Raw genomic sequence first — 26937 nt, 5'->3', positions numbered from 1 at the left:
ATAAATAAAGTGTACATAATGTTGAATTGGTTGATTGACTGATTGATTTTATTTGCCCAGTATAAAAAAAGTAAATATAGAAAATAAAATAATAATTTATGATAGGAATTAAGGAACACCCTGCAGCACATGATGCGATCTTTACACACATAAATTTGGCAATGCCACTTATTTGTGAAATATGAATAGGCTCGCTTCAGTCCCTGTGACTTGGTGAAAACTAGTACGAGAGGCAAGAGCGCTTTACCGGTACCCAAAGTTCCGCTACCACTGCACTACACATTCGAATTTCCGCCGCGCTTCCTTACACACCAGGGGCTCGTTCCTAGCCTCCCATGTTCCAGCTCAGCCGATGTACCGGGACCTGTCGCCGTGCCGACAAGCCAGCAATGTGGCATCACATCGTCTTGACAACCTAACCTGTACCTGAATTGAATTATAACTTTAGTAAGAAACAGACCGAACTGAAGATCAGTGCCATCACTTATTAGGGCAAAGGAGGAATTTAGAATCAAGACCTCCACCAGGACCAGGGAGAAAAAAGAGACATCAACTTCAAGTTCAAGCTAAATTTATTTTCTTCAAAATGGCCGGAAGATCAGATGATAAAAACCTAGAAAGCAGACGAGAGTACTTGGGTAATAACAATGCTGTGGTCTCAAATATTATTAGGTACATGTATGTAGGAATATGTATGTGATATTCAAAAAAGGTGATGCCCTTTGAAATACCTTTATAATACCGGTAACAACATTTCATTCGTACCATAACTTCAGGAGGAGGTGGGTTGATGGCCACGTTCAGGCTGCATATATGAGCTCGAGAATGAGAATGAGATTGAAATATGATGGCACAATGGGATTTCTTAATGTGGAGACGAACATATAAATTAAACAACGAAATGAATGCATTATTTGATAAGGTTGAGGGTATTTGCGATCCTTTGGACTTGATTAAATCCAGGGTGTCGATCTTCACGTGAGATGCTCCCAGCTTATAGACAATTAATTAACGCAAACAATGATACATATGCAGACCAGGGAGAGATACATGCGCTTTTGTTAGGTTTTTTGTATTAGCAATCGGTCAAGAACAGACTATATAATCACCAATGCCTAGTTTCTTTTTAATATTAATTTCCTTTTAATTTTCCCTTTTCTCTCTTTTTGAAATTTATAATGTGGATCACAGCTGGTATACAAATTATGGGCTCCTCTCTCCCCTTTTTTTCCTTCTTCCAATATCCTATCTTTTTAATTTTGATGACCAAAACAAGGAATAAGAATGAAAAGAAAAAGAAAAAACAAAACTTCACTTTTGTACATGTGTTACCATGCAAAAAAGGTTGTTATATAAATATTGCACGATCTTGACTATACAACAATTTATTGAGTGTCACATGACACTTTTTCAGCCAAAAGGATATTTGCTAAAAAATGCCCTATTTTATATTCCTTTCTATTTCACGTTTATATTGTGAAATATGGAAAATCACTTAAAAGTTAAATGCTTAAATTGTATAAGTTTTTATCAATTTTTCGTTAAATGGTTCTAGCCTAATATGTCTTGTCTAATGCAAACTTTGATTTTGTATATGATCTATGAATTATATATATATTATCGATCTCTCAATAATATCAATATGAAGAAAATTAGTAAAAATTCATTACAAAAAATTAGTAGTTGCATCATCTCCTGTAACGTTACGCCTATGTAGAGTGGTTCAGCTGCATAATGAACGACTTAGCTAGTGATTGGAATCTATCTGGGGCTATGCACAAATTGCAAAATGCAGTCTGTAGAGTAAATTTTCTCATCTTGTACTGTACTTTAACTTAGCTGCATGATGTTATCTTTCATGTTCACAGAGAGAAGTCATGTTGGAAAGTGGGTAAGAGATTCCCTCTCAAAGATTATCGCTAACAGACCAGAGGATCCCATACAGTTCCTTGCAAGCTAGTAAGTATGAATCAGATGAATATATGTCATTAATTGGTGGAGTGAAGATAGAGATGTGATATGAGAGCTCCAGTGTTGGCTTCATGAATGTTTATAATATTACAATAATGCAAGGTGGTATTTAGTTAAAATGTGATTTTGGGTTATTTTTCACTTTTGTATACCTACCGGTATTATCTTTACCGGTAATTACAGTCTATTAGTACCTGTTTCTACTTCATGTAATACTGTATGTTTCAAGTTTTCTTACTAATTGATTTGAGGGCTTTTATATAGAAAATATGACAATTCATATGACAGATTGTAATGTATGATACGTACATGTAAATAAGCATGAATTAATAAAAAATTTAATGTTACCACAAGTGCTTAATTCAAACTTGTTAATCATAATCATAAGTGTAGGCAGGAGCTTATTTTGTACCATATATTCCTTCTAGCTTTAATGGGGACTGCCATCCCACAAAAACCAAAATTCCATGAAATATGAGGTTCTATAGTATCAAACCATCTCCACCTGATTTTGTAGAAATACTTGTAACTCATTGTTCCGTCATAAAGTTCTGGCTCGTTGAAACAAAAAATAAATTAATTCACCAAAATTGTCCTTGCTTTTGTTTTTCAGCTTTGAAAGTATCCGGGAGAAGGGGAATCGAGTGGTGAGGGCACATCAAGTCCTGGTTCTCACTCATCACAGTCGGTTGGCATTTGAGGATAATGTAGCCACAGCATATCAGATCTTGAGCACACCGTCAAGTAAGTGGAGCCAGTCTTCTTTTCCCTCTGCAAGTGTTCATAGGGTAACATTTGTCTGATGGGGTGACATTTTAGTTATGTTAATAATTTATGATAAAGACATGCTATATGAAGGATGAGCACTACATTTATGTTTTAATTGAAGGGGGGGGAAATGAGTTCACTTTAAGATGGCTCATGTTGAAACATGTATTTGATTGATGTATACAAATACAATGTAAATGTGAATTTTTTTTGTTTTGTTACAAAAATGAAAATTGCCCTTTGGGGCAAAGATATGGAGGAAAACAATTTTTATCATTTTACTCCAGTCACTACTGATTACTAACCAACTTCAATCAAACCTTCTTCTTTGTTGAAAATCTTGGTAAAGTCATTTTTGTTTGGGCTATCTGTTGTTGGACTGGTGTTGGTGTGACTGAGGTATTTAGTGTCATGGAATGGGCTGAAACTTCCAAGATCACCAGTCACCAACAACAAAATTGAAACAAATACTTGCAACAAAGTTTTAGAATATTGATAGGTGTTGACATGATGCGTTCATTGCTGCGTTGTAGGCAGATACAATGCAGACCTGTGGGGGAAACCAGTAACCATTTACCCCTAATTTAGTCCTTTTTGAGTTAATGGCAGAATTGAGACAATCGATGTGAATGCAGCCATTTTGCAAAGATAGCTTTCCTAAACGTTTCTTTTTTTTTCTTTCTTTTATTACAGGTTCTAAACATTCCTTTGGTTTGACTGGATCAGCATACAAGGAATTGCTGCGGACAATTTTGAGGTCAGGATACTAAAGCTTAACATTTTTTTTTACTGATTTGCAAGAGGTTTAGGAAGGGAAAAAAATAGAGAAGAAAAGAAATGGGCAAACAATTTAGTATCATTTGGTAATAAGTTCATAGCAAAATATTATGGCTACAATTTAAGATTTTGATTAAAGTTGTGAATATATCCATTGAGTAAGAAAAATGAATGGTAGCAAGAATTGAAAGAGATTTTGCAGTATTTGATACATTTTTTCAAGTCAACCTAAATTAGAATCAAGAAAGCCTGTCTTTAAGAGATAATCATACATTATATCTTTCCTAATCTGATGTTTTAATTGCATTGTATGGAATGGTATCATAAAATGTTATTAAAGGGCAGAAATAAGAGAATTGGGAATAATTACAGCTACTGGATTATGTGATGAAATAATGATCATGGATGTGATTAGATTAAGTTTAAGTAAGGGAAAGGGTTATAATCATGATTTATATTTATCCACACATTAAAAACGTCATCTATACCCCATATAATCAATCTCAACGTTGCCATCGTGATTGCAATCATCACATTCTTTTCCACAATCTTTCAGGTTTGTTCCAGAAACTATAGAAGATGATGTTATGAAGAAGATAAGCCCAAGAGACCATGAATTTATTCCGCTTGATGTGTTTCACCACGGCATACTGACTGCATTTGTACTCAAAGGTAATATATCTAATGCAAGATATTAACATGTTTGGAGAGGCTGTTCATTCAGACCAGTTTCCAGACTAGCAGGAGCTCTCACAAAGATAGTTGTTTAGCAGCATTACAGATATGCATTGGTTAAAACTCTTCTTTTACCCACTAACTGTTCATATCAGTGAAGCAATACATAAACAATACAGCCCTGTTTATGTATGCATCTACAAGATTGTAACGTTTGACTTACTCAGTGTGTACCAATATTCATTGGTTGTTGCTTTAAAATATTAACAAAATTAAGCCAAAGTTTGCATTTATTTTTTTAAAGGATGGATCAATATATCACTATAAGAAGATAAAAAGTTGAGTGGCAAGAAATATGATTAAGACAATGTCAAATGATGGTATGACAGCAGTTACCTTGCTATCGAAAATTTAAGTCTTTTTCTTGCCTCATAACGTTTCCTTTTTAATTCTCGCATCTACTATTCATAGATTTCTTGCAACAATCAGAGGGTTTGCATGCGTGTCTGGACTCGCAATCGAATGGTCAGGTCCCGCAGATTCTTTGTGAAGCTGTTCTACAAGAGCTCAAAGAATCTGTTACAACCACATCTACGGAGCCTATCTCGTAAGTATATCTGTGTACTCTGCTTCCTAGTCTGTCCAGAAATATGAATGGTTGAAACAGAGGATCCAACGCATGCTCCAGCAACATGAACCCCCTACCCAAGTATAGTGCAAGGGTTGCGCACATGCAATCATTGTCCTAGCCTATGCGTGTTTCAGCACTATTTCACTATGAACCATGAGATATTGAAAGTTTAGGGAATAAATGCTGAAACTTGACTTTTCATGAATAATCTTCATTATTGTGATCCTGTGGAGTATAATTTAGTGATAGATTTAATGAAATAATTGTGCAATAAATGGATTAATCATTCCATGCTGCCTCTACACAAATTGTGCGATGGTTTTTTATCTCCCCTCCCATGCCGATTAAAGTGAAAAGATATTGGGATTTTTTTTTCTTTCGAGGATAAGCATTATCGGGGCATATTTCACATGTAGACATGACCATTATGAATCTTTGCATTCATCTAGTTCTAATGCTGTTTGTGTTTCATTTACAAAAAGCAATGCCTTTTTATTGACATATCAGACTGTGTTTAAGGAATTTCCCTTCTATCTTTGATGATGCTAATAGAATACAATGAATATTAGTCTCTCTTTCATGCATTCTTTCATGCATAACTTGCATTTTGAGAAGTGATTACATGCAGATCAGAAGGGAATTTGGTTATTGGAAAGAAATGATTCTTGCGACATGAATGGGACCAGTATATCACTCATAAAGAAATCCTAGTAGGACTCTTTCTTCCAGTCTCTTTCATCCTCAACTACCCCCTCTAGAGCTCAGAAGTATACAGTTTGCTGTCTGAGTGATTTTGCAAAGGAATTTACCAGTACTTGTATTTACTTTAAAAATTATCAAGGCCACGCTCTAGATGATCTTTTCTTCCTCTATCCATTGAGAGCTCTAGATTTCAGTCTGTTCATACTGCTGTTAGAATCTGCTGCGGAACTTCTTGTAGTTTGTGTTTGGAGACAGCTCAATATACCAGACATGTAGCTCTACTTCAACCCCCATGCCCCAAATGCTGCAAGAAAAATGATCTCCCTCTCTCTCTCTCTCTCTCTCTCTCTCTCTCTCTGTGTGTTTTCATTAATAAAAGTGAATTTTAAAAGATATAGGGCATCCACCACCAACAACAAAAAGTGTCTTTTGGACGCCCAGACACCCTCCTGGCTGGAACCTTTCATCCAAGCATTCGTCATCTATTGTTAGTGTAAACAAGCTTTAAATTGGCAACAACAAAAATCAAGTTATTTTGTTATGTCATTCGTGCAAATATACTCTCTACAATAATGCTGCAATGGCACCTGCTGTCACGCAATGACAAGGTGAAAAAAAGAATATGACTGCATACATTACTTGCCTTTATGAACTTTGCATAGCAACTAGGGCAACGAACAATTCTTAGTGAACCATAGTTAACATAGGGGCTGTTTCATAACAATTTTAAAGAGAAGGTTGAGTTCTGGGAAGAGGTGAAAAATAATTTGTGAGCGTTATCATTTATATTATGCAAGTGTGTAAGAACATCAGATAAGACATGTTCCCTGAAAAGCATGGCTCTTCAAATGCCTTCATATTCTAACTATGTCATGTAACATCGTAAAACTCGGGGGTAGGATTTTTACGCCACGTGTTCGTGTAGTCCCATATACATCTTTCTGTGTACAGTGTTTGTAACTTTACCAAGACTTGGCCAAATTTCTTATCATTTTGATGATTCCAGAACCTTGCAATACACACAAATTCTTATATGCTAGATGATCAACCTTTTCTCAATGCAATTCAATGCAATCGCATGACCAGAACTCAACATCATCTTTAAGTTGAACTTAACTCCAAGTTGGACTTTAAAATTATGGAGAGCCATTTGTAGCCTTAAAACAAAATATATTCAAAAGAGAAAATTTAGATATTTTAGACTTTTTATAAATTCCACATCAAAAACATGAAATCTCCATGATAATAGAAAATATAATTGATTTGAATCAACATTTTATGCTTTTTAAAATAACTTTTATAAAATATTTTAATAGATGCTAATGGCTTTCCATAATTGTTAAGTCCAACTTAGAGATAAGTTCAACTTAAGATCTTTGTAAACAGCCCCCTGATCTTATAGGTGTTTGAATTTTTAACTGCTAAATGATCAAGACTGATGGAACGGCACTGTATATGCATTAAATGTGCCTTTGCTTTAATTTTGCTACATACAATGTTTGGATGTTTTTGTCACAATTATTTAATTCTATAGACTATTCAAAATAAATTTCAGCTAATGATTTTTCACAAGAACTCATAATTCCTTTTAATGTCGATGAATGTGTTATTGAGTCTATCTATAGCATATATGCATGTATGAAGAACAGCAAGATTAAAGTTCTGTAAAGGAAATCTTGTTGCAATCGATAAAAGTTTGCAAGTGGATAAAAGTACCTTTGAAGGTATTATATTGTCTGTTATTGTGAATTTTTAACTGCTAAATGATCAAGACTGATGGAATGGCACTATATATGCATTAAATGTGCCTTTGCTTTAATTTTGCTACATACAATGTTTGAATGTTTTTGTCACAATTATTTAATTCTATAGACTATTCAAAATAAATTTCAACTAATGATTTTTCACAAGAACTCATAATTCCTTTTAATGTCAATGAATGTGTTATTGAGTCTATCTATAGCATATATGCATGTATGAAGAACAGCAAGATTAAAGTACTGTAAAGGAAATCTTGTTGCAATCGATAAAAGTTTGCAAGTGGATAAAAGTACCTTTGAAGGTATTATATTGTCTGTTATTGTGAAGAAAAAAGGGTAGAAGAACCCATTGTGTGTGGCAACTGAATTTGAGAGCCCAGTCACGCAACCTTTACTAAAGCAACCCTTCTCAAGTTCTCCCGTGTGTTAAGTAGATATGGTCATGAGCCTTCATGGACGGTTTCAGAGGAGGGAGGACAATACAATATGAGCGTTGTTACACACTCAGTACATTGCGTGTAATTACTTTTGGCGCCTACCCCTAACATACCTTCTCTGTTGTTTGCTGTCTGGGAACGGTCATGGCACCAAAGCATTCCAATAACGCAAGGTCGATTTTTAAGGAAATAGAACTATGAACCAACCCCTTTTTTTTATGCCTCCGCCCACTGAAGGTGGTGCCAGCTAAAGAGGCATCATGTTTTTGCGGGTTGTCTGTCCATACATCCCGATTTCTCGTTATCATGATATCTCAAGAACCGGTTGAGATATTAACTTCCTTGATGATAGTAGGTATCACCATAGGGAGACAATCTAATAGGATTTTGGAGTAACTTGGTCAAAGGTCCAGAGGTCAACTTATGAAATTCCGGGTATTTGCCTCGTTATCACGATCTCTCAAGAACCACTAGAGATATTTATGAGGCTCCAACTTGTGCATAATATGTATTGCCATAGGAAGAAGATCTAATTAGATTTTGGTTAAATAGGTCAATGGTCAAAGAGGTCAATTTCTGAGATGAGGTATTACCCTTATTATCCCAATATGTCAAGAACTGAGGTCTGAGCATCAATAATGGTAACAATATTACTAAAGGAAGATGATCCAAATATGTTTGGGGCTTGAAGTTCAAGATCATAGTGGTCAGCTGACATTTGATCATAGGCTTTTTGTTGTCATTGTGATATGTCACAAATAATTCCATCCATTTCCTACAGTACACTGAATTTAGGGCAGAGGCATATAGGAGAGTAGGAAAACGCAGTCACATTTTTCTTGTTTAATATTTGTGCTTTATTGTGTGCAATATCGCACAAGTCCATGACTAGGAGACATATTCAGAGATTGTGGATGTAGCACAAGTTTTTAAAAACTATTGAAATATTTTTGGGAGTTGGTAAAGAATTAAGTTGCCGTCTGGTCCTTTATTAGGCATTAGGCATTAGGCAGACAGATACATGCATTCTGCAAGTAAATGAGTCTGTCCCAAATCTTTTGAAATTCTATAATTATTTCCTAATGGGCCTTCAGTTTAGAGCTCTTCTCATGTATGGAGAAACATTTACCTGAATTCATCTACATGTAGCTTTAGAATTAAAACAAACAAATGAGTACAGGCTACAGCTCAAAATCCTTTTTAAATAGTTTTGAAAATGGTTGAATTTTTCATTTAATTGGTTTAGAATATAGGAGGAAAAATCTTGAACTCATTTGATCTGAAAAGAAAAATCTTTCCTTTTTTTGTTGGCTGTCTTTTTTTGTTTTTTGCTTGTTAGAAATGTAGTGAACAGCAACCCCTTTTCTGAAAGGTAGGTGCTAGGGGGCTTGATTTATCTCAGGATAACAACCATGACCCCCCCCCCCCCCCACCACCACCACCACCAAATGTTTGAATGTTCTTTACAACAATTTTTCTTTAGAGAGGCTTGTGTTTCAGATAACGTAGTTGCACGCTATCACACCATCAACAATATACTTTTTCTTGGAATTGGCCTAGGAAGTTTGTATTGAGTGGGTTCGTCTTCTTTTGTTACACGTTCCCTTTGACAAGTATGCAATTTGTAGCAGGGGTATTATTAGGAACGCAAAGGAATTCAGCAATAGAAGTCACACGTTTCAATTTTGGACTCTATCCAAGTTTTCTAAAAAAAATAGCTGACAGTGAGAGATGGTATTTATTTGATAGTATTTCCTTTTATGTTTTGTGTAAGCTCCCAGGGTCCGACTGTGAGGTAGACAAAGTAGGTCGGAAATCAATGCCTTGTTCACACGTAAACATGGCAAACCATGTCAACAATAAAAATGCTGAGGAAAATAAAGATTTAAAAGTTAAAAGACACAAAAATATTTAAAAAATCAAGACTGCAGGTAGTTGAGGCCATGATTTGTATTTTCTGATCTGTGTGTTATAAAATTCTGATTGAGATATTCAATGTGCACTATGCTGATGTCATTGTATTTTGCCACGGTTATGTTTAATGTACTTTTTGGTTTACCCATCACATGTGAATGAGGCCTACAGGAACCAGACATGTCTGCTAGATCACCTTGCAATCTGTGATAACCTTGTTCAAATTCATTCCAGTTATTATAAAGATATTATAAGTGAGACTGATTTCATGAGAGTGAATTTAAAAATGCTTTCATCAGTGGAGAGGTATCCAAATACTTGCCCCCTCCTCATAAAAATGCACTTTACTATTTCATTTTCTTACATTCATTTTTTTTGTTTTTGTGGTGAGGATGAGGGGGAAAATGGACAATGATCCTTCTTGCATTTCACTCATTCCATGTCATGCTGTGTTTTCTATTGTTTCATCCCTTTTTCGGAAATTTAGTTGAAGATATAGGCCTACTGATTATCAAAATAAATGTCCTTTTTCAGAGAGTGGTGAAAAATGAATTTCTTGGATTGGGGTAGATATTAAACAAAAAAAGCATACTTTATGTTTATCCGTAATTTTTAAAAATTTTATTTCATTCATTTTCAAAACAGTAAAAAAAAGTCTTCAAAATACGATACTTTTTCATCATAATAACATAATTCTATTAACTTAATACATGTACAATTCATAACCCATGATCGAACTCACACGCTCACACACACTTGCGTATGCATGTACGCACCACTCAAACAAAGTCAACAAGAGGAGCATGGTACAGAGTGTGACCTGCACCTGTAGTCTTGAATACCGGTAGTGTTTCTTTATTGGAACTATCTTAAAGGTAAAGATTTGGTCATGCGATTGCATTGTGAAAGAAACATTGTGGAATCGATCAGAAAAGGTTGATCATCTAGCATCTAGCATCTAGCACCTGTAAGGTTCTGGAATCATCAAAATGATAAGAAATTTGGCCCATTCTTCGTAAAGTTACAAGCATTATACACAGAAAGATGTATATGGGACTACCCTATATCTCTCACAGACCATGAGAGAAACAAATTTACCAAATATATGAATTAATAGGCGGTTTCCCGGCAAATTTGTTATCATCATGTATTAGTCAAAACATATTCTTTCACATGATTGGTAATGAGAGCTTCCATTTCATTTTTTGAAGTTAGGGCATTTCCAATCACTGTCTTTGCCTTTAAAGTGAGATCTCACCGTAATGTCTAGTTGCTCTAAAAGAAAGCAGAGAAGTCGATTGATGAAAGTTTTAATGAAGTGGACGTAAGAAAGGGTATATTTGAAAGTATTAATCTCTAGACATGGTAATTTCTAAGTTGCTGAACCAGTGACATGACTAATGTTACTTTGATGTAGTGCCAAACAACTCTTCCATTTGTTTCAACACATAAAATTTAATTTCTTTCAAAATGTATATACTCAGGAGGATCTTCTCTTTTGGGAGGACCTATGATACATGTAATATGTTATCCATAAAACCTTGAGTGCCTACAGGGAGAAGGCATCTTCTTGTCAAGCCCATCAGTTAAAATAAAAACAAGGTATATATTTTTCATGACGGTGGCAAATATGCAATTTGTGAAAAAGTAACTGCAAGTCACGCTAATATATTTTTCATTGTTGTAATTGAATGGGAAAACATGAGATGGTGTCTGAGAGAACACCATTAACAAAGCAACTTTTCTTGGAAACGACCTGGTAGAATGTTCCTGGGGCATGATCTGTGAAAAAGAAATATTCCAGTTTTATATGGATTCGAAAGAGCTCGAGGTCAGAAGGAGTGCTGCGAACTTCTTTTTTTCCCCCCTTTTTTTTCTTCATTCTTTCGTTCTTTGTCTGGAAACAAGTTACAAATAGCTTTATATTCTTCATTTCTTATTTTTACAAAAAGGGAAAAATTTGAAAAAACAATATTGCTCTCACTGTCAGAGATAGAAAGTTTCAGCAATTGAATTCTAATCACACAAGCAAAGTAAGACCCCGTTCTCACTCACTTCCTAGACCGATCCAGGCTAGATCGGTCCAACTGTGAGTGTGAACAGACAAGCGGTCTAGGAAGCGATCTTCAATCAAAAGTGATTGTGTCTTTGGCGGCAAAGTAATAAAAGAGAGAAAGAGAAAGAAAAAATCAGAAAATAATATATGGAAAGATAGAGAGAAAATGATAGAAGGAAGAAACAAAGAATACCATAAGAGAAGGTTATAAAAGTCCTGTACGGTCTCTAAAATCCACGGCAAGCCGCCGGGTAGGGAACATCGTACAGGGCTCGGTGTATTTGTGACCTAGGCAATTTGAAGAAAATTCACTCCCTTTACTCCAATTCACCTTGAAGTTGTAAACCATAGCATAATTTCAGCATATTTTAAGAATTAACATACAGGATCAAAAGTTAGAATTAAATTAGATTGAAATTGTATGATTAAGTATGATGTTATATTCTCATATTCATTGTATTTTCATGCTATCATTGGCCGTAATTATTCCTGGCCCTGTATGGGTTATTTGCAACTAATTTTTTTGCTATTGATTTTGCTTGCAGAATACTTCAAGCTGGAGCTAGGTTGAATGAAGCTCAGATATTAGGCTGCTTAGAAGAGGTATGGAGGATTGCAGGCGTAAATCTTGTGATTCTTTCCCTGGGGGGTGTTTCACAAACATCCTAAGTTGAACTTATCTCTAAATCGGACTTAAAGTTTATGAAAAGCCATTAGCATCTATGAAAACATTTTGTAAAAGTTATTTTAAAAGGCATAAAATGTTGATTCAAATCATTCATATTTTCTATTATCAAGGAGATTTCATGTTCTTGATGTGGAATTTATCACTTTTTATTATATTTTATTTTAAGGCTACAAATAGCTCTCCATAATTTTTAAGTCAAACTTAGAGTTAAGTTCAATTTAGGATCTTTGTGAAACACCCCCCCTGATTAAGTAATCTACCTTACAAATACATTGTACTTCAATGTAGGTTACCCTTTTGAAGGGGGGGGGGGGGTCCCTATTGATCAAAGCACTTTACAGCATATTTGTCCCCTGCTCGTGATATGATGAGTTATGATTTACTCACTCCACTTGTGCAGGCTCTTACCCTGTTACATGATAGCATTTATTTGCTGCAAGAAAAGTCATGCAGTTAGAAAGAGAGAAGCAATTTAGTAAATTGCTGACTAATAAGAGATATCAGTACTACTAGCAGCAGGCCGGGGGGGGGGGGGGGGGGGGGCAAATTCATGACCTTGTTACCTAGTTTCAAGTGTTTGCCCTGTATACATTATAGTGATGCACTTGTAATCACAAATCACACTGTAATCTCCATTCGAATTGCCTGTCTGTTTAGCCCTTTGCATAATTGTGAATATGCTTACCGGTATTCTGAATCCAATTTCTACATATCGTCGGTGGGGTGACAAAACCTCGTATCTCAAAAATAAAATAAAACTTTCCTGTCTCAACAAATGTAGTGCTGTGACACCATCCTTTCTTTTTAAAACTGAAATATTTATACAATTTTTAATGTCATTGTTGAAATACAGTAAAATAATTGTTTTTATGCCTCCGCTACAAAGTAGCCGGAGGCATTATGTTTTCTGGTTGTCCGTCCGTCCGTACGTCCGTCCGTACGTACGTCCGTCCGTACGTCCGTACGTCCCGTTCTCGTGATCGCGTTATCTCAAGAACCAATTGATGGATTCTCTCTAAACTTGGATCATGTATGTATCTTGCAGAGCCAATGAACTGATTAGATTTTGGGGTCACGAGGTTGAAGGTCAAAGGTCACAGGGCTCATTATGTATTCAAAAATAGCTTGTGATCGCAATATCTCAAGAACCGATCAATGGATTCCTGCCAAACTTGGGTCATATATGTATCTAACAGAGCCAATGAACTGATTAGATTTTGGGGTCACGAGGTCGGAGGTCAAATGTTACAGGGCTCATTATGTATACAAAAATAGCTTGTGATCGCGTTATCTCAAGAACCGATCGATGGATTCGTGCCAAACTTGGGTCATGTATGTATCTAACAGAGCCAATGGACTGATTAGATTTTGGGGTCACGAGGTCGAAGGTCACAGGGCTCATTATGTCTACAAAAATAGCTCGTGATCGCGTTATCTCAAGAACCGGTCAATGGATTCCTGCCAAACTTGGGTCATGTATGTATCTAACAGAGCCAATGAACTGATTATATTTTGGGGTCATGAGGTCAAAGGTCACAGGGCTCATTATGTATGCACAAATAGCTTGTGATCACATTATAATGAGAACCAATAGACAGATTACTATCAAACTCAAGACATGTATATATGTATCTTGCAGAGCCAATTAACTGATTAGATTTTAGGGTCATCAGGTCAAAGGTCATGGGGCTCATTATGTATGACTATAAATAGCTTGTGAATGCATTATTATTAAAACCGACAGATGGATTACAATCAAACTTGAATTTTAAAAATTGCTTCCGTTTTGGTTTGTAAAGTTGCTCTATGGCGGAGGCATAATTTTTGACTGCGCGCAGTCAAAATTCCATCTAGTTATATTTGAAAGTGAGTTACAAGGTTTTTGTGTTTATCTACATTGAGATACAAGTTTTTAGTTTTTATTCAAATTGAGATACAAGTTCTTACTTCCAACTCTAAATGAGTTACGAGGATTTGAATACACTAACTTTGGTACTGTTAGGCCGTGTGTGAGTTACAAGGAAAAGGAATTACGATTCTTATGTTACAAGGTTTTGTCATTGCAACTTCAAAGGGGGTTAAAGTTGCGAGGTTTAGTTTAAGGGTGTTTGTGTGGAATTTGTGAAAAAACCGAGAAGGAGGCGTTTCATAGATTTATCAGGTGGTGTCGTAGGCCATTAGGTACAAAATTATGCAAAAAAATCCAAATCTCAAAAAATTGAGATACAAGGTTTTGTCACCCCAACGACGATATATTCTATATTCACCCTGAGTAAGTCTTTATTAATAGTATTTTTAGAGCCACATGGCAATTGGTATAAAATAGTGTAAATCATATCCTGCATCGAAAATGTATTGGTTCTTGAATGGTTAAATATGTGTCACATGATCAAAATAAACACAAAATTTGTTTAGATAATTTTTTGTTATTCAATACATTTAATTAAAATTAAAAATGTAAAAAAAAGTTTTAAAATTAAAATGTTGATAACATTTAACAAAAAATATATACAGTATACAGTGCGTCACAGAAAAAACGATACCGAGAATTATTGATGTTTTATCATAACTTAGTCACATTTATAATTACTAAATGACACATATTTGGAAAGCTTAGATCCTCCTCTTTCATTGATGCAACTCATATGATGCATATTTCACGCATGAATGATTACAATGAATTTGAAGAGAGGAAACCAAAAGTCATTTGGCGGACGGTATCTGAATTTCAAGGAGAAGATTACATTTCTAGAAAGTTGAGGTTCTGCCCTTTTATATGACACCTCAATCAGGAAAAATAAGCAAGGAATGACAAAGTTCTGTTTGTCTAAACTAGTGCTTGCATTTCCATAATTTTATCAAACAAATTCGTTGTCACTAGGTGCCTGCCGTAGCAACAATCAGTCTTTTGATTATTATTATCATTTTGGGGGAAATTATTTTTTTGATGCAGGATATAAACAATTCGTCGCTCTCACCACGAACCGTCCTCTCTAGCAAAATTTGCTATTTTTTCGTTTTTCGTTTTTTTCCATTTATTGCATGTACTCATGGTTACCTACATCCTGTAGAAATTTCAGAGCGTGAATAAGCTTGGTTAGGTAATACCGTAATCATCACAAAACGTCCGCTCACCGATTATAGGATTTGTCTGCACCACGAACCGTCCTTTGTTGCGCGCAGTACCAGAGCCTTCCATTCATTCTGTACACTGTCAGGTTGCGCGCAAGTAGTCGCGTAGCGTGATCGCGCATTTTATCTTTTCCACGAACCGTCCTCTCTGTTTACAAAACAATTGTAGCAAAAATACTCCAACTCAAGAAAATCTAAACACACTGTATACAACATTAAGACCTAAGCTCTCAAGTAGTCTCATTGATTTTTAATATAATCTGTTCTAAAGTCTAACAATTACCATTTCAAAAAGTCCTATTTTTTAAACGCGTTTTCTGCAAAACTGACTTTCGCTTGGAAATGCGCGGAGAGGACGGTTCGAGATGCGAGCGACGAATTGTTATCTATATAAGGCTTCCAAGTGATACAATAAATCAGTGTATTTAATATCTTCAGTGCAGTACCCGGATCACAGATCAATATTATTTTTGTATTGCTCTGTCATCCAGGAACTTCAACTGTCAATACAATATAGCGTGACTATCGAATTTTGTTATTTCACTAGTCAGCCTGATTTTGATAATAAAATTAATATTGTATGGTTTTTATATACATGCAGATCCTAATACTAATAATGTTGTATGGCTTTGTTTTTGTGAGATACAAGAATAAGAATATGTTGTCATAGCTAATTCAAATATGTGCTTATTTTAGGTTAATCTTAGGCTATTTTTGTCATTGTTCCTGAAACTAGTTTAGTTATGCTTTTTATATGCTCTTAGTTTAAAGGTACTATGTCCCATTTGCATGCCAAAAAAATGAAAAAGTTAAATTCCAACTGCATTTGAAAGATAATACTAATTTAGAACTTCCCTAAAAAAAGGTGGGGCTTGAAAATGTCTTCAAGTGGGAAAATAACGACTATTAGTTGTCAAATCGACTTTAGGGCTATAGAGCCCAAAAGTAATAGTCTTGATTTTCAGACAATTGTACTGAATGGTCATACGTTTTATGCTGCGCAAAGATTCAATCAGTTTAATCTTGGCCATCACAAGAAGTGGGTTATTGATGTAGACAAATGCTCATGTACCCTTTACAACTCTTTTCATGTATGTTATTACCAAAGAAGAAAAAAAGCCAGTCAGTCACTCAATAGTGTCTGACAGTGAAGTCTAGCAAGTAAACGGGTTTCCTTGCATAATTTGAATATGAGGACACTGCTCAAGTTTAAATTTCACAGATATAGACCGCGGGCCGAGGTGCATTTTCTTTTCATCTCGTGCCTCAAATTTGTATCTAGCTGTATTTTGGTCAACATGTTTAAAAATATTTATTACAGTCACATCTGAAACTCGTCAGTAACAAAACTTGCACATTTTCTGAAAATATCAAAAAACAAAAAACAAATTTGAGACAATTTTTCACTTTCTACGGTAAGAATGACCAATCACAATACGTTGCTGATAGCATGATGTGTGGAGTGACTGGCTTTTGGCCAATCATATTCTTTGTTTTATGCGCACGCCTATGCGACTTTTACTGTGCACTGCGACTTTCACTGTGTACTATGGCGACTTCTGAGTCGTTTGATGCCAGTGAGACGGACAATTCTGAGGCTGGTGAATCCGCTTTCTGTTCCATACATGTCATCGATACTCAGAGCAAGATTATACCATTTAGTGATAAAAGCTATCAAAAGTGTAAGGAGTGTGCAGCTAAGTGGGTAATCGTGGAAGAGAGTTTAGAAAGTGAAGTTGCAGAGAAGTTGCAAGAACACGTACACGAAAGTGAAGGTGTGGGACAAGTCGGTCTTCAGTCATCGACAACAAGCAGGTAAGTTATCACCTAATATATTGGTATAGATCTAGATATCTAGGCCTGCATGAAATGAAAAGTGTTCACATTTTCCCCGAAATAAAAATTGCACTTGAAAAAAGAGCAGAAATTACAAATTTGGTCTAGAGTAGTAGAGAACAGACTAGATCTAGACCTCTCATCTACTATGTCTATGGTCCTGGATTACAGGATAGATTTTCTAGGTCTAGATCTACTACTACTAGACCCTGTCCCTACTACTACTGTCTAGACCCTCTACTTTTTTTCGTCTCCAGATAAATTATAAAATAGTCTAATTCTTGACTCTTGCTTGTGTCAAGAAATTAAGCCATTTACATAGGCCTAACTACTTAAACTAGGTCCAGCAGTTCTTGTATTTTAGCAGATTGAACTTTAATAGAAATTATTTATTAGTCTACATCTCTCACATTTTCTTTTACTAGGGAGCACCATACTCGGCTTCGAGGATATCATGCTGAATGTTACCGACACTTTTGCAACGTAACGACAATCAGTAGAGCATTGACAAGACTTCAGAAGAAGAGAGGTAATAAACAATGATTAAATGCTGCTAAAATAATTTAAACAGTACAGTACAAAGACAAAGAAGAGAAGGAGAGTGTTTGATCTGTGCGTGTGTGAGGCAGTGCAAAAGAAGACACCGGTAGGTGCAATTGTGCAATAATTGTTCTGCATCTACACATTTAGATCTACTGGCGATTTCAAGTTCAGTGTCAAAAGCCACAACACTGAACTTGAAATGCGGCTGGTGTTGGAATTGACCTCGGAAAATATGTTGTTGAATGTTGTCTGCTGAACCGAGTATCATGGTTCGCTTTGACGATTTATTTGTTATTTCCCTATTCCCCAACACAAATCGCCTAGAGATTGGGAAATTTGTGATTTGAAGTTCGGTGTTGGTGTTGGTGATCTTAAGATCATGAACCAAATGATAACGTCACAGCAAAGTTAAGCGAAATCCAATTTACAGTCAAAATGTTTTACAAATCATCAGAGCTATATATGTGTCTATTTTCTAAAGATTAATAACATTTTCTCTTTTGATTTGAAAATACGATTTTAGATTTTACATCCTGTTTGATGAAATTTGAATGCCATTTCTCACTGATTTCACTTTCGTTGTATAGCCTTTTCGCTTGAAATCGTGAGTGGATCACATAAAAGGCGTGACATCACTCAGTATTGAGCTATTTCTCAAGTACAGTCAGTGTTGGAGCTTGGTTCAGCAGCTTGATCCACACTTTCAACACCAACACCACATTGAGTTATATATTCAGAAAATCAGAATGATTTTGATAAAATTGGTTTTAATCAGTATTTTTTCCCCTGTCTGTTCCTTTCTTCCTTCTCTTTTTCTTGTTAAACCCACAGATGCTGAGAAGACATCTACAGAAGATCCAGAGGAAGTGTCAGCAAGTGAGGATGCCCCTGCACCCAAGAGACTGCTGCGGTCGAGAGTATCCCATGAAAATCAACCCTCTACCAGCCATGACTTTGATAAGCCGCATGTATTGCCAGTCCATTGCATTATCTGCAAAGGAGCTAAGTATATCCGCGAACAGTCTTCTGGTAAACGGAAGGTAGAAAAATTAATTCTTTGTGAAAGAAAAGATGGGGGGCATCTGTTAGAGGCCGCTTTATTAAAGCAAGATGAACAATTGCTTTTACACATACGTGGGAAAGATCTTGTTGCAATAGAAGTAAGGTACCATAAATCGTGCTATTACAGGTATACAAAAGTTGTGAAGAGATGTAATACTTATAAACAGGATACTCAGCAAACAGTAATATATGATAAGTCATACTCTAGTTTCTGCAAAAAGGTAATTGAGGAAAGGATAATGAAAAATAAGGAGATCCTTAGGCTGACTAAGCTGAACCAACTCTTCATCAAGGAAGTCAGGGGAGTTGAAGGATTAGATGCCTCCTCCTTCAAAACCTACCGATTGAAAGCACGATTGAAATCCTCACACCCTGCTCTTTGTTTTGTCAGGCCTTCTAGGAAGGTGGAGAGCGACATTGTATTTGTTGAAAATCTGTCTGTTGAGGAGGTAGTAGAGGATGCAGTTGGAGAAATGACAAGTGAAGAAAGCGAGTGCAATGAAGCTGTGAGTGATGACCCTTCACATGCAGTTCCATCCAGAGCTTATCACCTGAGGGATATGTTCCATGCTGCCCAGGTTGTTAAAGACAGCATCGTCAATGCACCTAACCCAATAAAGTGGCCCCCCACAGCTGATGACTCAACCCTGGACACAGTCGACAAAATTGTGCCTTCTGCACTCTTTAATTTTCTTGCATGGTCAACTGGGGCAAGTTCTGACCCAAGAGACTCCGGAAAGGTTGAGGTGCCTGATGAGCTCCATCCCCGCCTTCTTTCAGTTGCCCAGGATATTATGTTCTTGAGAGCAAAAGGAAGGATCCTTCTTCCCAAGCATTCATCCCTCTCAATGGCAGTTCGTCACTTAACAAGGTCACACTTGTATGATGTTGTATTTTACTGTTCATGTGATTTATATGAAAACTTTAGAGATTGATGAGGCTTAAAAATTTATAACCACTTTGAATATATAGTCATTTACAGTATTTGTGAGGTAAATGTATATACTTCCAGCAAAATGTTTTTGATGCCCAAGTCTAGTAGTGGTTTATTGACTGCACTGCACATTCAATTGTTTATGGTACATAGTCATTTAGACAAACATAACATGAATCCATTGTTACCATGTTTCACTCAGGTGTACATGTACATGTAAATGGGTACCCATCTAACCAGAGCAGTACATATTTTGTTGCTAGGTATTACTACATGCAGGTAAAGAGAAGTGTCATAAAGCATAACAAGTGCTCTATAAACAGGAACCAATATTTTATTTTGAAAATTCCTGATACATGTTGAGTAATGGTCATTCCCTTTGTCATTCTGGAAAGTATTTGTTCTTCATGTATTTTTTTTTCATCATGACTTGACACTGAAAGTTGTTTCTCAATATGTTAATGTAAGGGAAGAAAATACTTGTAGATGTCGGGAGATAAATGTGTTTTTTGCCTCTATTCACTGCTAAATAAATACATTGTACCATTGTAGGTATAGATTTGAACTGGACATGTAAGTATTTTGTTCCATTGTGAAAAAATATTCTAATTGTGCACTATCGGAGGATTGAGATTAAGTAGTTCACAATTTTGTAAATACCATGATTAGTAATTGAAATGTATTCACGTTTAAGTTTATGTTTTATGCTGTACAAATGTGGGTATCTGGCAATTCTTGTTTTTGTCATCAACGTAATGGAGGGAAAATATTGTTAAAAATATAATTAAATCATCAAATCATCAAAGGCAAGTAGCAAGGAAGTTGATTTATGTCTGGTTTCCATGCCTTGTATGAATCAATGATGGATTTTCTCCCTCTAACAGTACACAATGATATTGAACATTTGAAAGTCATTGTATGAATTAATTCTCTGTATTGCTAGTACAGTAGACTTATACTTGTTCAAAATCTGTTGGGGCAGTTTAATAGATTTGGTATTAAGGAATGAGTTTGATCATTGTTATGAAAAAAACAAAAACAAAACTGCCTGGAAATTTCCTTTAAGAGCCAGAAAAGTGTACCTCATCATGAATACAATTTATTTTTCTTACAATGAATCTACTTCATACTATGCATTACGTCTACTGCCCCCCCCCCCACCCCATTGTCAAAACTTCCTGTGATTTTGCAATGTATTTGAGATACATGTAGTTAAAAGATGATTAAAAATATTGATTGAATATGGAAATTTTGGCTTATCTATCTTGACACCTGTTCAAATTGTGTTTTAATGTAAATTAATTTATTGGATTGTTTGTGTGTGTGTGTATGCACTGTATATATATATATATAGAGAGAGAGAGAGAGAGAGAGAGAGAGAGAGGGGGGGGCAGACATACAGCCAGAGAGAGAGAGAGGGTGAAGTTTTCAGTATAAGTGTGGGGGGTGCTATATTTGTGATGGGATACCGAAGGATGGTTCAAGTTGTGTAGTAAGTGATGAATACTGGTAGTCAAAATGCATTGAAACCATGATTATACTCATTAAAAGATGTGCATCCTCATGTGCACACATTGATATCCCCCCAAACAAATAAAAACAAAAATGAATAAATACATAAATAAAAGTACCACAGTCTACCAAAGTCCCCATTATCTCCTGACCCCCCCCCCCTCTTTTCCACTTCTCTCCCCTCTCTATTAATCTCTCTCTTTATTTATCTCTATTTATTTTCAAGATTGTTTTTGTTTGTTGTTTAATCAAAGGGGGAAGTCCATCCTGAATAGAAGCAGAAAAAAGTTACATTGTGGAGTTGTCGAGTTGTGTTTCATTAATCACACCTTCAAAAATTGATAACTTGCTTACTTTCAAAACTTGCTGAAAACTTTCACTGTCGTCTTCCTTTCATTTTTCTGACTTTATTTAAACTAAAATATTTGTTAGGATGGACTTAACCTTTAAATAAAGAAAAATATAACACCAACCATTCCAAGACAGACTTGGGTGTTATTCCCTGGGTGAAACAAAACCTCCAAGTCCAATAAAATCCTGTGGAACCCATTAGCACAACACAGATCTCAAGATTTGAACACAAGAGGGCGCTGTAACTTTTTTAAATTAGCATAATTAATTAATGTGCAACTTATTGCACTGACGAGTTATCAATTGTTATTCAATGATTTTTGTTCTATTGAGTAACAAAAATTTAGGTATATACAAGAGTTGAGGCACGAAAATGAAAAATAAGCCACATATTTGATCTATGGCCCGCGGTCTAATAGGACATACATGACATATTCATAATTCCTGCAAAGTTCTACAGCATTTGAGGTTGGCTGCAAAAGGGACATAGTACCTTTAATAATGCTTGAGGTTCAATATGTAAATATTGTATTGATATATTGTACCTTCTTTTGTATTAGTATTTTCCATTTCCATTGGCATGGGCGTCATGCGTGGCATGCATGGCAGACCTGATGTGCTTTATAAAAAGCCACTATTATTATTATTTAAGTTGCTGATTTTATCTGGGATTCTTTTTAATAATAATAATAATAATACATAAGATTTTTTTGGCGCCAAATCCACTTGACAATCAAACGCTCAAGGCGCAGCTTGTGCAAAAGATGAAATACATGACATAATCAGTGATTTATATTTAGATAATTCAATGGGCTCTCATCTGAGTGCCCATTGTGAAACGTTATGTATAGGATCTACAAAAGGTTCTTTCACTTCAGAAATATGTGGGTTTCTGTGACCTTACGCAATATCAGATTGAACGGCATGACGTTCACTGAATCTAGGTGAGTCTAGGTGCATTCATAAATTTACAAAAAAATTGAGGTTTGGACTCTGTCCAAATATCAATGTTTGAACTTTCGTTCAAGTGTGGCGAAAAAATCTCACTAAAAGCATGCTTTTTAGGGAAGATTTAATTGTTCAATTAGAATTGATTGTGTTATATTCAGCAATACCTCATAAGGAATTGTTGTCTATGTTTGACTTCAAAGGAAGCAAGCACGCACAAACAATTAGTGAAATTAATCACTGATATTATTAGCAAAACAATGAGTACATAATCAATCGTTCAGCTCTTAGAATGTGACTGTAACATCCATTCACTATTGGTAGTTTCTGATTTAGACATAACAATTTACTGACAATTTCTATATTTTTTTAATTAAAAAGGAATCAAGTTATTTTTAACATGTTTTAAGCTTTGTTTGAAAAGTCTAGCAAAAGTGCATTGCTGGTTGAACTAAATATCACCATGCCACTCCTGCACACTTATTTCTTGAAGCTTTTGGTTAATAAGTGGATCAAGTCAGATTGATAGCTTGATATATTCTATAAATCAGAAAGACATAAGTTATCAAGAATATTCTTCACTTTGAGAATCCAAGACATTGTTTTTGATATTTAAAAAATATGGAGAATTCACATTTTTTATGATGTTTGATAGCTGGATTATATTTCATTGATCATTGACAATATGATACCAAAACAACTGGTTTTCTACTTTGTAATTACTGAGTTCACCGTTAACAAGGCAGTTGGGGGTTCATTTAAAAGATTCTATTTTGTTGAAGTATTATTATTTACTCTTATTTATCCGTTTCATAGGTGGCATTCACCATTCTTGCAGGGGGCTTTTTTTAACAAAAGATGTCAGATACAAATATTTTTGAAAATGATGTGGGAAAATCCCTATGAATTCCAGAAACATTTGTATCTCTGTTATATTGCCATTGATTTTTTGTTCTGTGAATGTCAGTTTTTAAATGGAGCTGTGAAATATAGCCCATTGTAATCTAGAATTGCAGTTGGGGAAATTGTTTTGGATAAATATTACAAGGTGCACCTATTTCTTTGGATTGTTAGTCAATACATGGTGTAAAATTTTGATCTTCCCCTTGGGACTATGGTCAAAGTCTACCAATTCAAGCTGAAGAAGGAATATCAATCAGATATAATCCTGACTGAATTTCCTGTCCATTTATGAAAACCAAAACACAATGAAAAGCATGCTGCAGGACAAAGGCATGAGCATATTTTTCTTTAGATTGATTCATGAAAAAGAAAATAGGATCACTGAGTTGTAAAATTATCAATTTTTCTGTTAGAAAATGCAAAAATTGTGAAAGCGAAGGTGCCATTCATGATTTCTTTGGACAAACAAATTGTTGAAAATCCAATTTTTAGCTTTAACACTTAAAAGTTGTTATTATTCATGTAGCGTATTTTTACTTACTGGCAGCTTTATCTATAGACTCTGATTGTAGATATGTGAAACTGTGGTCGGTTTTACCGTTACATGGAATGAAATTTTTCAAAGTTCATGGAATGGTGAATAAATAGTGGATTTGTACAGTAATTTAATACCCTTTCTGTACTGCCCCAGTGGTTTTGGACAATAGTCGTAATTTAAATTTCCAGACTGACAGTGATAAATTTGCCATATTATATCTTTGATGATATAGAATGTACAACATACATGTCTCTGTTCCTGGGAGAAAAATGTAGATCTTCTGTGTCAAAATCCTTATTGCAATGCTCCCATTCTTGAGTATCGTTTGCTGGCTACGGCACATCAGGGCTTAAATCCACTGTAAACAAGTATTGTTATTGTCTATCATATCCTAGGCTGAAACTGAAGCAAAGTCCAGCCTCACTGGGTCCATGTCATCAGATGAGTTCATTAGACATGCTTCTGACATCTTCCTTGAAAAGGTGAGTTTTTTAAATTTATTTTTCATTTTATTATTTTTAGTCTCTTAAGCTGTATTCAAAATTAAGGATTTCTGTTATTTCATTTAACAGTTTAAATATTGTATGATTAAGACTTGTAAAGCTGTAATTAGAAGTTGGCAAAGATTACCCTATTTTTCAAAGTTGATTATGAATGAGACATGTTATTCCATGTCTCCTTCATTGAAAGGTACAGTATGTGAAAATGTGTTATGATATCAGGGCTCAAATTAATTTTTTGTCCACGGGGGCTCTTTTAGTACTGAAGAGGGCTCTTTTTAAATACAAATTTCTATTCATTAAGTGGTACCCATAATACTCCCAAATTCTTAGCTTTTTCATCATTATCGGCATTATTTCCCTCTTACAACTTTACAAGTTATAACATGCAGCTAAAAATTTGAGCGAGAAATCCTGCACGCTAACCTAATTTCCATAGTTCCATTTCATTGGTTTAAGGTTTGAAAGTTGAAACTCAATATTGTGTGAAAGTTATAACAGAAAAGATAATCTTTATTTTATAATTCCACAGGGGTGATTTTTAATTTTGCAATCACCCCTGTGAGCAATCTGACGCAGGCGATTATGAGGCTCACAGGGGCGAATCGCCCACCGCCCTTGTGTATTTTGAGCCTTGTATGAGATACATCAGCAAAAAAATGTATTATCCATCATTTAATTGTCGTGAACTGATTTGATTCAAGATAACATGGCATTAAGTTGAGGCATTCTATAATCAGCAAGAAAAAGAAAGGAGACAATCTTGATTTTATTGCAAAAGAATCATAAAAACCATCAATAATATATAATGAACTATATATCAAATTAAAGAAAAATTGAAACTTTACCAACATCAAGTACTATCAACTTTTATACTTTCATGCTTGGATGGGCACATTCACTTAACCGTTAAAAGGTTTTATTTTTTTTAAATAGCAAAAAAAAAAAAGTAAGTGGCCATTCAAATATTAATGAACATGTGCATCTGTAAGATATTCGAGGTCAATAATAAAAACAAAGAATGAGAAACAATGAGAATGATTGAGCTATAAATGTCAACCATAATCTCAGGATTGTATGGTCAAGATGCCTCTCTCGTCACGTTTCTCGTTACTGTTTTTTTTCTCCATTGTTTTAGTTTGACTCTACAAGATTAAAATGCTCATCAACATTTGGATGGCCAGATACCACATGTTTGCAATCTTCTTGCAGAGATGCATTTATTGTTGAATATCTATACTCACTCATGCATGAATGTTATGATTCCAATTGCATATCATTTTAAAGAGAATGTTTTTGCTGAGTGTTGATAAATTATTAATCTGTTGATCCTTTATTGGAACTATTATTGTGAAAATTACATATACACATTTATTCCTATAGATATATTTTTTCATTTGTCTTGTTATTAGATATGTTCTGAAGTTTGTAATATCATAGAAACATATCTTGATTATGAGTGCAGTGACATCATGATGGACATTATTCTAAAATGAATGTTCTTTTGTGTTGCAGGTGAAACCCATCAGATGATACTTGAACCGTTAAGACCTATCACAGGGAGAAAAGAGAGTCATGTTGATTGGCACAAGGATGGTTTCATTTCAAAGCTTGCAGATTATGTGAGTGTTTTATTGTAAATATCATGAAATTGAATGTGTGAAAAGGTGCAATACTTTTATACTGTCAGTGACTGTGTAGTGATGTTAAGACAGGGGGGCCAATCTCTGATTATATCTTTAAATTAAAAAGAGCCCCTTTTTGTTAATAATATGGAGTGTGAAACGGGGCATTAGTCACAAGGGGCACCTCTTGTCTTTAATTTTTGGTAGAACAGAGGTGTAGTTTTTGAGAAAATGAAACACTCCCAATCAAAATGTTGTTACTTTAACCTTTATCGTTATTTTTAGAATCTTCAAATTTAGATGATTTGGTGTGACAACCCCCAACCCCCCATTTGGATATAGCTTTTACATTCCAGTATAATAATTTTAAACAAAATTTCAAACCACACATGTGGTCCGATGATTTCCGGCCAAATCAGCATTCCAGAAGTTATAAGTAGCGCTACGGTTCAAGAGATGTGTGTCAATTTCTTTGTGCAAGCATACGAATAATGCCATGTCCAAAGAAATTGTGATCAGAAAGGGTTTATGACTAACAAGCTATTTTTTGTATTGTATTGTATTGCAGTGTTTGAAACTCTTTCGTTTTCACAAAGTTGGGATATATTGCAAGAGGTTATGAATCTGAAAAGAGTGTAAAATAGGATATTTCATAGTTCTGTCATGGCTCTGTG

General features: G+C 35.2%; 2 protein-coding genes across 3 annotated transcripts; both read left to right on the top strand.

Moving 5' to 3' along the window:
• Positions 1-201: 201 nt before the first annotated feature.
• LOC584524 (tubulin polyglutamylase complex subunit 1) lies at positions 202-26937 on the top strand. 2 transcript variants are annotated; one of them, XM_784384.5, is made up of 9 exons: positions 202-638; positions 1869-1959; positions 2585-2715; positions 3433-3496; positions 4073-4188; positions 4663-4798; positions 12237-12294; positions 24534-24620; positions 26154-26937. In XM_784384.5, exons 1-9 carry the CDS (start codon positions 587-589, stop codon positions 26169-26171), a joined length of 753 nt encoding a protein of 250 aa, XP_789477.3. In that variant the 5' UTR covers positions 202-586; the 3' UTR covers positions 26172-26937. The 2 variants fall into 2 exon arrangements, with proteins under 2 accessions (XP_789477.3, XP_011680533.1); XM_011682231.2 differs by having other exon boundaries at positions 202-672.
• Positions 16740-21135, top strand: LOC105441014. Its single transcript, XM_030974076.1, has 3 exons — positions 16740-17326; positions 17773-17876; positions 18722-21135. The coding sequence occupies exons 1-3, from the start codon at positions 16962-16964 to the stop codon at positions 19885-19887; spliced, it is 1635 nt and encodes a 544-aa protein (XP_030829936.1). The 5' UTR covers positions 16740-16961; the 3' UTR covers positions 19888-21135.

This window comes from Strongylocentrotus purpuratus, unplaced genomic scaffold (assembly GCF_000002235.5).
Source record: "Strongylocentrotus purpuratus isolate Spur 01 unplaced genomic scaffold, Spur_5.0 spur5_scaffold_7, whole genome shotgun sequence".
Classification (NCBI taxonomy): domain Eukaryota; kingdom Metazoa; phylum Echinodermata; class Echinoidea; order Camarodonta; family Strongylocentrotidae; genus Strongylocentrotus; species Strongylocentrotus purpuratus.
The sequence above is the reverse complement of the archived record's forward strand: the minus strand, read 5'-3'. Positions and strand labels throughout refer to the sequence as shown.

Excerpts from the sequence above, each read along its gene's own strand:
- LOC584524 (XM_784384.5), top strand. The coding sequence starts at position 587 with ATGGCCGGAAGATCAGATGATAAAAACCTAGAAAGCAGACGAGAGTAC. Across the intron at positions 639-1,868 it reads AAGCAGACGAGAGTACTTGG|AGAGAAGTCATGTTGGAAAG; the intron begins GTAATAACAATG and ends TCATGTTCACAG. Across the intron at positions 2,716-3,432 it reads GATCTTGAGCACACCGTCAA|GTTCTAAACATTCCTTTGGT; the intron begins GTAAGTGGAGCC and ends CTTTTATTACAG.
- LOC105441014 (XM_030974076.1), top strand. The coding sequence starts at position 16,962 with ATGATGTGTGGAGTGACTGGCTTTTGGCCAATCATATTCTTTGTTTTA. Across the intron at positions 17,327-17,772 it reads CAGTCATCGACAACAAGCAG|GGAGCACCATACTCGGCTTC; the intron begins GTAAGTTATCAC and ends TTCTTTTACTAG. Across the intron at positions 17,877-18,721 it reads AAGACTTCAGAAGAAGAGAG|ATGCTGAGAAGACATCTACA; the intron begins GTAATAAACAAT and ends TTAAACCCACAG.